Source organism: Boleophthalmus pectinirostris, unplaced genomic scaffold (assembly GCF_026225935.1).
Source record: "Boleophthalmus pectinirostris isolate CB_2022bp ecotype Guang Dong unplaced genomic scaffold, ASM2622593v1 HiC_scaffold_14, whole genome shotgun sequence".
NCBI lineage: Eukaryota > Metazoa > Chordata > Actinopteri > Gobiiformes > Gobiidae > Boleophthalmus > Boleophthalmus pectinirostris.
In genome coordinates this window covers 35,556,969-35,569,468 of record NW_026571047.1, presented here as the reverse complement: position 1 = coordinate 35,569,468, position 12,500 = coordinate 35,556,969, and the positions used below count along the sequence as shown (strand labels likewise).

Below are 12,500 nucleotides of genomic sequence, written 5' to 3'. Positions count from 1 at the left end.
GTAGGTGTCAGTGTTTTTATAGGTTAAATGTGACGCCATGTTGGTGCTGTAGGTGTCAGTGTTTTTATAGGTTAAATGTGACGCCATGTTGGTGCTGTAGGTGTCAGTGTTGTTATGGGTTAAATGTGACGCCATGTTGGTGCTGTAGGTGTCAGTGTTTTTATAGGTTAAATGTGACGCCATGTTGGTGCTGTAGGTGTCAGTGTTGTTATGGGTTAAATGTGACGCCATGTTGGTGCTGTAGGTGTCAGTGTTGTTATGGGATGAACTCACACGCTCATTTACATATATTTACATCCACATTTGCATATATTTGCATAGGTCCGGACTCACGGCCATATAAGGTTTGCAGCCGGCGTCCAGCGTCTTGGCCACAGAGTCGACGAGGTACCCGCTGATCCCGAAGTCACACATCTTCACCTGCCCTTCACTGTTGATCAGCACGTTAGACGGCTTCACATCTGAGGACCAGAACCAGACCAGAACCAGACCGAGGTTAGAACAAATTTAGACCAGATTTAGACCAGAGTTAAACCAGGTTTAAACCAAGTTTAGAACAGATTTAGAGCAGGTTTAGACCAAGTTTAGACCAGTTTTAGACCAGATTTAAACCAGAGTTAGACCAGGTTTAGACCAGATTTAGACCAGAGTTAGACCAGGTTTAGACCAGATTTAGACCAGATTTAGACCAAGTTTAGACCAGATTTAGACCATCAACACCAACAATCAGAGATGAGAATATTTCGAGCTCTTCTCTCGCTCGCTCTCTCGGTCCTCTGTTCTGAGTCAGACTAAAGTCCGTGTGGGCCATGTGCTAGAGTGAGGTACCTCTGTGTATGACCTGCAGATGGCTGTGCAGATGCTCCAGAGCTTTGACGATCTGAAAAACATGTTCAGAACATTAATGACCTTCACCCTGGATCGTATAACTTTCAGAGACGTGAGTTTGAAGAGACGCACAGACACGGCCATCTTCCCCAGGACCTCCTCAGGGATCTTCTGCCCTTTGGCCTTCACCTCTTTGTAGAACTTATCCAGAGACGTGTCCATCAGCTCCATGCAGATCCACACGTCGCCCTGGAACACACCACACCAGAACTTAGAACAGACAAGAGAACAGCTCAGACAGGAGAACTTAGAACTGTTCATTGCGTCGCTTTGGAAACAGAGGAAAACTATCACAGGAGAACCTCGAGCAGAGAGGAGGAACCACAGAAATCACAGAAGCTGCTCCTCTGTTCTGATCCTGTGCAGATGTTTCTGACAGAGCGAGTCCCTCAGAGCGCCCCCTGCAGTCAGACTGCACACACACGCTGACATTCTGTTTTACAGAATCGATGTTTGGACTTTTATTTTCACAAATCTGATTTTTAAAGCAGCAAGTTTGCAGCTGTAGAGCGCCTCTGGTGGACACGAATGAGTACTACACTTCAGATAATTCACCTCAAGACACATTTAAACTAAATGAAACAGATTTAAACTAAATGAAACAGATTTAAACTAAATGACACAGATTTAAACTAAATGAAACAGATTTAAACTAAATGAAACAGATTTAAACTAAATGAAACAGATTTAAACAAATAATTTCTGAACCACGACGATGAAGTCAGTGAAAACAATCATTTTCTGTCACGTTTGTTTTGTTTTGTTGGTTTAAATATGTTTAATTATAAATTTAAAAAATGGTAAATGACAAGAGCGCCCCCTGGAGGAGTGAGGAGGAAGAGCGCCCCCTGGAGGAGTGAGGAGGAAGAGCGCCGCCTGGAGGAGTGAGGAGGAAGAGCGCCCCCTGGAGGAGTGAGGAGGAAGAGCGCCCCCTGGAGGAGTGAGGAGGACGTACGTCTCTGAAGAGCGCCCCGTAGAAGGTGACGGTGTAGGGACAGTCCACCGTCCTCATGTTGATGTCCAGGTCCATCAGGAGCCTCTTCTGCTCCTGAGAGTTCACCGTGGCTCTGATCAACTGCAAGACAAAAACCAGGACTAGACCAGGACTGAACCAGGACTGGACCAGGACTGGACCAGGACTGGACCAGGACTGAACAGGACTGGACCAGGACTGGACCAGGACTGAACCAGGACTGGACCAGGACTGGACCAGGACTGAACCAGGACTGAACCAGGACTGGACCAGGACTGGACCAGGACTGGACCAGGACTAACAGAGGTCTCTGTCTCTCTGACCTTGACGGCCATGATGATGTCACTGGGGACGTGTCTCATCTTGTAGACGACGCCGTACGCTCCTCGGCCGAGCTCCGACAGCTGCACCAGGTCGTCCGCCTGCACCTCCAGGTTCTGCTCAGGTCAGAGGTCACACAGAGGTCACACAGAGGTCACACAGAGGTCAACATGAGGTCAGTGAGGTGTGTCTGTCTGACCTTTTCTCCGACCGTCACACAGGTTTTGGAGTCCAGGTCTCTGGGAGGACTGCAGAGACACACAGAGTTAGACCAGGACCAGACCAGACCCAGACCAGAACCAGACTAGACCCAGACCAGACCCAGAGTAGACCCAGACCAGACCCAGACCAGACCCAGACTAGACCCAGACTAGACCCAGACCCAGACCAGACCAGACCCAGACTAGACCCAGACCCAGACCAGACCCAGACTAGACCCAGACCAGACCAGACCCAGACTAGACCCAGACCCACACCCAGACCAGACCAGACCCAGACTAGACCCAGACCAGACCCAGACCAGAACCAGACTAGACCCAGACCCAAACCCAGACCAGACCCAGACCAGAGACCCAGACTAGACCCAGACCAGACCCAGACCAGACCCAGACTAGACCCAGACCAGACTCAGACTAAACCCAGACCCAGACCAGACCCAGACTAGACCCAGACCCAGACCCAGACCCAGACCCAGACTAGACCCAGACCCAGACCCAGACTAGACCCAGACTAGACCCAGACCCAGACTAGACCCAGGCTAGACCCAGAACAGACCCAGACTAGACCCAGACCAGACCCAGACTAGACCCAGACTAGACCCAGACTACACCCAGGCCCAGACTAGACCCAGACCCAGACCAGACCCAGACTAGACCCAGACCCAGACCCAGACTAGACCCAGACCCAGACTAGACCCCAGACCCAGACCCAGACTAGACCCAGACCTAGAGTAGACCCAGACCCAGACTAGACTCAGACTAGACCCAGACCAGACCCAGACTAGACCCAGACCAGACCCAGACTAGACCCAGACCCAGACCAGACCCAGACTAGACCCAGACCAGACCCAGACTAGACCCAGACCTAGAGTAGACCCAGACTAGACCCAGACTAGACCCAGACTAGACTCAGACTAGACCCAGACCTGGTCCAGACTGAGTCCAGAGTCCAGACTGTATAAATGGACATATCTGAGTGTAAGTGTATAAGTGTGTCTCTTCTCTCTGTTCCTGCTGCTGTCAGGTTCCTCACTCTGACCTTTGACCTTTGACCTCGCTCTACGTGACCCTGAGGTTTGGACTTTAACGTTTTGTCTCAGATCATTTCCTGGTCTCCAGATCTTTGCTCCAGACTCTCGCTGTGGCTGCTGGCCTCAGTGAGCTTCATCTGGAGCTGAACTCTGCAGAGACGACAGGACGCTTCAGTTTAAGGCCTCAGTGCTCCAGAGTCCAGAGTCCAGGGTCCAGAGTCCAGTCTTAGTCCTGGACTTGGTCTCTAAAGAGGTCTGGTCCTGAGGGGCGGGGCTAACAGCGGCATTGACCAATCAGAGAAGTCCATGTTTATATTACTGATATTTTTACACAGAAATGAGAGAGAAACTGTGACGAGGTTTCTGTTTGTCCTCGTGTTTCCTCAGACGTGTTGAGTCTAAACCGTCTTTTCTGAAGAGGAACTTGGTTGGAACATAAAGAGGAAGAGAGAAACCGTCCATAAAACCCTGACACAGACCTGGGCGCCGCAGGGTTCTGCTCAAACACTTCTCTGTGGATCTTCAGATGAGGCTTCAGGGGCTTCTTCTTACCTGCAAACAAAACACACCTGTCACTGACTCCGCCCCCTCTGACCCTCTGACTCCACCCACACACCTGAGACTGACTCTGCCCCCTCTGACCCTCTGACCCCGCCCACACACCTGAGACTGACTCCGCCCCCTCTGACCCCGCCCACACACCTGTGACCAGAGTCGGGTGATATGGAGCAAAAACTATATCTCAATATATTTTGGTGAATCTTGACATGTGCACAGGAAAAATAACCCCCCCAAAAACTCCTGCATAAACAAATCTGACAAACTCCACAAGGTCTTATTTTTTACTAAAGTGCAAAGTTCATGTAGGAACAAAGAGCTTCTGCAACATTTACAAAAAAACCCTGTATAAAAAATTTAACTGTAAAATTTAGGAGGAAATAAAACATATTTCCTTCTTTTCATTCAAAAGTAAAACAACTCAACTCCAGCTCATGTTTGTATTCACTCTGTAACTGTACGATGAACATGAACATGAACATGAACATGAACATGAACATGAACATGAACATGAGCTCCTTCAGCGTCAGAAGCTCAGGAGGTTCATTCTTTTAACAGACTCATGTTCCTCACCAGAGTAAAGAGCTCTGAAGTTTAATCCCACAATCCGCTGCATCAAACGCAACACTTCAAACACTGTTGTACAACCTGCAGCAGATTAATCATGAAAATCTTCTGCATAAATAAATATTACTTTATTAAACTTTACAACAAATAAACAGAACGACTCAAGAGCCTCATCAGCCTGTTTGAGTTTATCATGTGTTTAATTCAGCTTTGACACATTTGTTTATGTTTTACACAAATGAAATTTAAAACCACATGACTCATTTGCATAAACTCGCTCCTTGTGTCGGGCGATCAAGGCGAGCGCAGAGAAGCAAACGAGCGAAACGGCGAAATTCAGAATTAACTATAAACATTATATCGATATACACGGTATGACAGAATCTATATCGATGTTTTAAAAATATATATATAAATATTGAGATATCGTCCACACACCTGTGACTGACCCCGCCCCCTCTGCCCCCGCCCCCTCTGACCCCGCCCTCTCCTGTTTAAGCGCTAAACGTGTGTGAATGAAACAAAACACAGTAACACTTTATAATAACTACACCTTATTTATCCTTAATAAAGCATGAACAGAGACTTAATTAATAAAGAACAAATACTTTATTAAGAGTCATTCAGGCTTAATAACGACTAATTTTATACCTTAATTAGCACTTAACTTTCACTTAATGAGCCTGTGCTGTAAACAGTTACTCATAATGATTTCATACTTAGTTCCTCATGAACTAAACATGTGTGTGTGTTTATAAATGTTTATTTAAGTAGAGAATTATTCACTCTGAAATAAGTCCATGTTCATTGTTAATTAAGTCTTTATTCATGCTTTATTAAGGTTAAATAAGGTGACGAGAGCAGAGGATTATGGAACATTTAAAGCCCCAATGTGGAACATTCCAGACAAAGCACGAACATCTCCATGGAGACGAAAAAGTGACCTCATCTGACCCCACACCTACACCTGATGCCCTCCCACACACACACACACACACACACACACACACACACACACACACACACACACACACACAGACACACACACACACACACAGCACACGTACACACAGACACACACACACAGACAACACACACACGTAGACATAGACACACAAACAAACACACACACACACACACAAACAAACAGAGAGTTTACACCTGATGCCCTCCCTCAGTCCCTCAGACAGTGTCAGAGCAGCTGCAGCTATTTATGGAGCAGTGTGTGTGTGTGTGTGTGTGTGTGTTGGGGGGTCAGAGGACCAGAGGCACTTTGTGACCTGAGTCCAGACCTGACTCTGGTTCTGACTCTGGTTCTGACTCTGGTTCTGACCCGGGTCTAAACTCGGGTCTAAACTCGGGTCTGGACTCGGGTCTGTCTCTGATTGGCTCTTCTCTATCCCCGTGCCCCGCACACACGCGCACACTCACGCGCTTCCAGGAAATGCTCAAACCGGAAGTGCCCCAAAACTCGGCTCGCGCGCCTCTGAACCCCGCTTTCTCGCGTGCACGGGGCAGCGCGTGCAGACGTGCGTGCAGAAGCGTGCGCGCGTGCGCGTGTCCTACCTGCTCGGGGCGCAGGCCCGCCTCGTCCGCCGCTCGCGCCCTGCATCGTGCACGCGCCTTCTGCAGAATGGACGCGCGTGACGAGGTTCCGCGGTGCGCGTGCGTCCGTGCACGAGGAGCGGGAGCGTGCACGAGCCCCCGCACGGCCCCGGGTCTGCAGAGTCCGGACCAGAGTCTGGACCGGAGCCTGGACTAGACTCGGATCAGAGTCTGAGCGGGGACTTCCGGCTCCGCGCGGTGCACCACGGGAGCTGGAGTTCGGGGCGGGCCTCACGCGCACAGAGCGTGCACCGCGCGTGCAACGCGCGTGCGCCGCGCAGGGGGGTTTATGAAGAAAAAGAAAGTGAAGAAAAAAAGAGACGAAAATAACAGATTCTGGAGCAGAGAGAGAGAGTGTGTGTGTGTGTGTGTGCGTCTCTTTGTGTGTGTGTGTCTTTGTGTGTGTGTGTGTGTGTAGTGCACAGATTCAAATATGTGTGTGTATCTGTAGATATAATAATTCTCCTGTAGCCACAGCTGCCTTGGGGCAGACTGACAGAAGTGAGGCTGTCAATCTGCACCATCAGCCCCTCTGACCAACAACAGACACACACAAACACAGTGTAAAACTCTATGGAGCCTCCTGGAGAACTTCCTGTTTGGCACACGACAGCTACAGTGTTAAATCTGAACACTCAGATACAGACTATGGTCACGTCTGAGGAGGAGACTCAGACTCAGACTCAGACTCAGACTCAAAGACTGAGAAATTCAGGTTCAGTCTGGTGCTTGAGGCGGAAGTGTATGAGGGGGCTCACAGCTCCTCTGAGGCTCTGGAGGAGGAGGAGATCTTTCCTGAGGATCATAAGTGTGTGGATGTGGTGGGTCTTTGCTGATGTGTCTCTGTCGTCGTGTTCGGGGCCTGTGTCTCTGCACAAACTGAGACAGACGTTTTTATAAAGTTGTTTTCCTGAGCGCTTCATTCATTAAAATAGAACGTCTGAGTAAAAATGTGTGTTTATGTCACTTTTTCTTGAGTTGGAGTCGGATCCTCTGAGTTTCAGAGATCACATGACTGCTGCATGTTTCACCTGGAGTCTGCCTGGCGCCTGATGACACGCCGCCTCTGATTGGCCGAGCTCTCAGGTGTATGTACCTGTGTGTGTGTGTCTGAGTTTGTATCAGAGCGATGATGAAGCTGGAGCTGCTGCTGTGTGTTCTGCTGTCAGCCTCTGCCCAAGGTCAGTACCTCAAATACTACAAATACTACAAATACTACAGAGGTGTACTACAAATACTACAGAGGTGTACTACAAATACTACAGGGGATTATTACAAATATAGAGAAGAGCAACAAAATTCAGCTCAAGTCTGTGAACTGTTTCAGAGTGAAAACATTATGTGTGTGAGGGGGCGGAGCTATGAACTTACAGAACTTTACAGACTGGTTCTGGTCTCTCACGGGTTATTTGGATCTTTGTCCAGTTGACAAAAGAAAAGTTTATTTGTTCAGCACAATTCACACACAAAGTGATTCAGAAGACAAAACAAATCAGAACATAAATAAACGTCAACAAATTTAAAAGAGAGAAACACATTCAATTAGAGAAGAAGAAGAAAAGTGAAATGAAAAATGAAAATGTTTGAGTGAGACGCTGATAAACAAAGAGTCTGGATTTAAACCGAGTCAGAGTCGAGTCTGTGTCACAGGTTCAGACTGATCCAGGTTTGAGCTGCAGGAATCTGAAACTCTGACTGCCCGAGTTTAGTCCAGACTCTGGCACCAGCAGGAGACCGGGTCTAAACCAGGACTGAACCAGGATTAAACCAAAACTAAACCAGGATTAAACCAGGACTGAACCAGGACTGAACCAGGTCTAAACCAGAACTAAACCAGGATTAAACCAGGACTAAACCAGGATTAAACCAGGACTGAACCAGGACTGAACCAGGTCTAAACCAGAACTAAACCAGGATTAAACCAGGACTAAACCAGGATTAAACCAGGACTAAACCAGGACTAAACCAGGACTGAACCAGGACTAAACCAGGTCTAAACCAGGATTAAACCAGGACTGAACCAGGACTAAACCAGGACTAAACCAGGTCTAAACCAGGATTAAACCAGGACTGAACCAGGACTAAACCAGGATTAAACCAGGTCTAAACCAGGACTGAACCAGGACTGAACCAGGACTAAACCAGGACTAAACCAGGTCTAAACCAGGATTAAACCAGGATTGAACCAGGATTAAACCAGGTCTAAACCAGGATTAAACCAGGACTGAACCAGGACTAAACCAGGTCTAAACCAGGACTAAACCAGGACTAGACCAGGTCTAAACCAGAACTAAACCAGGACTAAACTAGGACTAAACCAGGTCTAAACCAGAACTAAACCAGGACTAAACTAGGACTAAACCAGGTCTAAACCAGGTCTAAACTAGGACTGAACCAGGACTACAGGACTACATAAGGCACTAACATGTCACAGATGGACTTTGGTGCTCGACCCTGAAGAGACTGGCACAAACAGAGCCACTTTAAAGTCTCTGAGCCACAGGACACGAATTTGTGAATCGTAGGATGGTTGGGGAACGTACCACCTTCCTCACCTCTGATTGGCTAAAATGCCTCTCCTGTGATTGGCTGTTTCATTTGGCCATGAAAAAACTGTGGGCTGGTTCTGCGATGCTGGAGCTGCGTCTTTACGTCTTATAGGCGAGTTTCAGCTGACGTCATTGTTATTAAAAACCCGCATTGCTGCTGGGAAATATTTTGGTCGGAGGCAGAAACACGGTAGCGTCAAACACAGTGTGTAACCTCGTGTATTTCTCCCCGATGGTCAATTCCTGCTGCATTATCGGACGCACAAATAGAAACACAGAAGAAGGAAAATGTCTTTTTCGTTTTCTGAGTGAAAAGAACCGCTAACGGTGAATTAAACGACTTTCAAACATCTGCAGAGCAAACGTAGAAGATCCTAACAAACCGTGGACTCAACAAGTTCAACAACACATCCAGACTCTTGGAGGTTTTCATCTTTTCTGCTGTGAATGGCCCAGGAGTTTCCACCAAGTCATTGTGGATGTCGCCCAAGTGAATATTTGTCCAGGGAGTTGGAGATTCTGACCAGAAGTTTGGTTTGTTCCACCTTTTGTCGGGGTTGAAAAGGGTGATTTGTCGTCCGTCGATGTTTATGACCAATTTCTGGTCAAATGGTCTTGGGTCGTCTGCCGTTAGAGTGGATAAATAACTGGGATCAATACCCTTTACGTGTTTTCTCACTCCGTCCGTCATGTTGAATTAGTGTTTATTGCTGCCGACCAAAATAATTCCCAACATGCAACGCGCGCTTTTGTCAACAATGAAACTCGCCTATACATGGACATGTTTTGTGTGGTACGTAGGGATTTTTTAAACTTGTAATAATTTGTACAGTCCAACTGCGTGGATCCCAGAAATGTGTAAGAACTGTAACAACTTTATTTTGGTCAGATTCAAAACTTAGAGTAAAAGAAAAAGATCGAGGGGCAGTGTGTGTAAAGGCCGAGTGTGTGAGGGAATGTGAACACACACGAGACGACGGCTCAGATTTTATCTCAGATGTTCAGCGATGAACATGAGATGATGCTTTAGAGGCCAAATAAAACAGCCAATCACAGGAGAGCCAATCAGCCATTTTAGCTAATTAGAGGTGAGGAAGACGGTACCTTCCCTTGCCATCCCATGGTTCGCAAATTTGTGCACAGGACACATGTGCTCGTACATCCTGGTCGGAGTCAGAACCTGGAGCTGCAGAGTTCTGGATGTTCTGAATGTTCAACTCGTCTGGAGAGAACAGTGAGAGAACATTATAGGAGTTTAACCTCCTGGAGACAAACACATGGATAAGTCTCTCCAGTTCTGCTTTAGACAGTAAACCTTTGATTTTTTCAGTTTTTCTGATGGTAAAAGCTGCAGATGTGTTTGATTTGATGTGGCTGTTAAAGTTCAAGTCTGTGTCCATTATTATGTGTAGATTTCTCGCCTGATTTGCAGGTGTTGGAGAGAGAGACACTGGAGGTGATGTTGACTCTGTCTCTGTTTCTGTGACTTGTGTCTTGTCTGAGTTTCTCTGGAGAAAGTCATTTTGTCTCCACACTCTGATCTGTTGGACGCAGAGGCAGAGTGAGTCTCCTGCTGCAGTGAGACGTAGATCTGAGTGTCGTCTGAGTTGTGGTCGGACACGTTATTGCTGCGTATGAACTGGCCTGTAGGGGGCAGCATGTACAGACTGAACAACAGGGGGCCCAGGATCGACCCCTGAGAGACCCCACAGGTCAGGACCATGTGACCTGAGACACAGTTTACAGTTTCAACAAAATACTTCCTGTCTTCTAGGGAGGACTCGAACCAGTTCTCGGGGCTGTAGTGGCTTTAAAACCTGACTGGAAAACATCTAAGGAGTTGTTCATTTGGAGAAAGTTCATAAGCTGTCGGTTAACAGATTTTTCAAGGCCAAAAAACGGGAGATTTGAGATGGGTCAGAAATTGTTCAGTTCTGTGGCATCAGCACTGCTCTTCTTTAGGAGAGGCTTAATGAGCACAGTTCTCAAAGATCTTGGGAATGTTCCAGATTAAAGTGGCACGTTAACTATGTGAGTGAGAGGTGAAACTGTTGAAGAAGGACTTTAGAAATCTAGTGGGTAATAGAATTTTCTTTTGAGTCCACCATGTCCCACAGAGGTCAGAGTCATGGTGCGTGACATGGTGGACTCTGCAGGTTCTACAATGGGGAGTGTGAGTTGTACTTTTTGTTACATTAAATATCTAAAAGATAAGATGTTTAAACAGATTTTTGTGAATTGGATTGAATTTATTGTAGCTAGAACATTGTGGGCCCCTGACACATGGAGAGGGGTAACTATGTGTTTCTCCTCAGAGTTCCACCAGGACTTGTCTGTAGGAGGCTGCTCTCACACAGACTCAGATGATGATGTTCAGCAGATGTTCAGTCTGGACCAGGAGGTGTACTGGTATGCAGACTTTAAGAACCACAGAGGAGTAGAACCTCAGCCTGACTTCATTGGACATGTGACTGTAGTTGGAGGGTATGAGCAGGCACTCCATGAACGAGAACTCTGCAAGAGAAACCTGAAGGTGGTGAAGAAGGGCATGAGGGACCTGCCGATGAACCTGGGTAATTATGTTTATGTTATTATCACTGAAGATACTGATGGATGATGTGGACAGATGTGGTGGAGGGAGACGCCCCAGGAGACATACGGTGGGAGGGGTGTAGAGAGTGGAGACATACGGTGGGAGGGGTGTAGAGAGTGGAGACATACGGTGGGAGGGGTGTAGAGAGTGGAGACATACGGTGGGAGGGGTGTAGAGAGTGGAGACATACGGTGGGAGGGGTGTAGAGAGTGGAGACATACGGTGTTGTATGAATAGAGCTTCTGGGTAAATGAAGGTTGGTGGAGCTGAGTTGTGATTCGCTGGAGAGGAGCAGGAGGAGGTGTGGCCAAACCTCCTGATCTGGCAGATCCCAGAAGCTCAGGGGGCGGGGCCTCGTCAGGTGGTAGGAGGGGCCGATGGGGCAGATTAGCAGCCTCTGTTCCATCAGTCTGCCCCAGGGCATGATTATGTCTGATTATGATGATGATTATTATGATCAAAACATGATGATCGGGAGGACCTGAAAATTTGTGACAAATTTCAGTTGTTTTATTTTGCACTGTAAATTCGTACCTACTGAGCTGAGTTTTTTCAAGATGTTCTCAGAATCTGAGCTCTTTGAACCCAACCATTTAATATCTGTATGTTTCAAGTAGAACTTGGCTCTCACACGAGTGTCTGACTCGGCCTCACACTCGTGTTTGGGTCTAATAACATTGAGGAGAACCTCAGACCCTGGTCTGGTCTCTGTCCCCAGAGCCCCCGTCTCTGCTGGTGCTGTACCCCAGGACTCCTCTGCGTGTGGGGGAGAAGAACCTGCTGCTGTGTCTGGCCTCTGGATTCTACCCGGCTCCGGTCCGGTTCTTCTGGACCGTGGACCAGAGGAACCTCAGCTCCTTCACCGTGTCCCAGGTCTTTCTTCAGGAGGATGGATACTTCTTCCAGCTCTCCAGACTGGAGCTGCTCCCACAGGACGGACAGATGTACAGCTGCAGAGTGGAGCACCCCGCTGTGAGGACCACCCACATGATGACACGATTCTACAGTCAGTAAAACACACACACACACACGTACACACGTACACACACACACACACATACACACATACATACACACACACACACACACACATGCACACACATTGTTGACATGTAAGACTTTTGCCTGTAAATCTTCTGTTGTGTATCTGGAAAAGCAGCTCTTCAGAGACTTCACTTCGTCCAAAACTCTGCTGTA

The 12,500-nt window shown here is 47.6% G+C and overlaps 2 protein-coding genes across 2 annotated transcripts in view; one reads left to right on the top strand and one right to left on the bottom strand.

Annotated features, from left to right (window-relative positions):
- LOC110166072 (dual specificity mitogen-activated protein kinase kinase 6-like) overlaps positions 1-6,385 on the bottom strand; it is a 13,974-nt gene extending 7,589 nt beyond the window's left edge. Inside the window, exons 1-8 of the mRNA XM_055149994.1 lie at positions 6,123-6,385; positions 3,911-3,983; positions 2,382-2,430; positions 2,185-2,298; positions 1,844-1,963; positions 961-1,077; positions 829-880; positions 334-461 (exon numbers count right to left, since the gene is read on the bottom strand). Of these exons, the coding sequence (XP_055005969.1) occupies positions 334-461; positions 829-880; positions 961-1,077; positions 1,844-1,963; positions 2,185-2,298; positions 2,382-2,430; positions 3,911-3,983; positions 6,123-6,168 (699 nt within the window). The 5' untranslated portion in view covers positions 6,169-6,385. The remainder of the gene's footprint in view (positions 1-333; positions 462-828; positions 881-960; positions 1,078-1,843; positions 1,964-2,184; positions 2,299-2,381; positions 2,431-3,910; positions 3,984-6,122) is intronic.
- Positions 6,386-11,009: 4,624 nt separating this feature from the next.
- Positions 11,010-12,500, top strand: part of LOC110166073 (H-2 class II histocompatibility antigen, A-F alpha chain-like) — a 2,678-nt gene continuing 1,187 nt past the window's right edge. Inside the window, exons 1-2 of the mRNA XM_055149998.1 lie at positions 11,010-11,283; positions 12,022-12,309. Coding sequence (XP_055005973.1) covers positions 11,010-11,283; positions 12,022-12,309 — 562 coding nt within the window. The remainder of the gene's footprint in view (positions 11,284-12,021; positions 12,310-12,500) is intronic.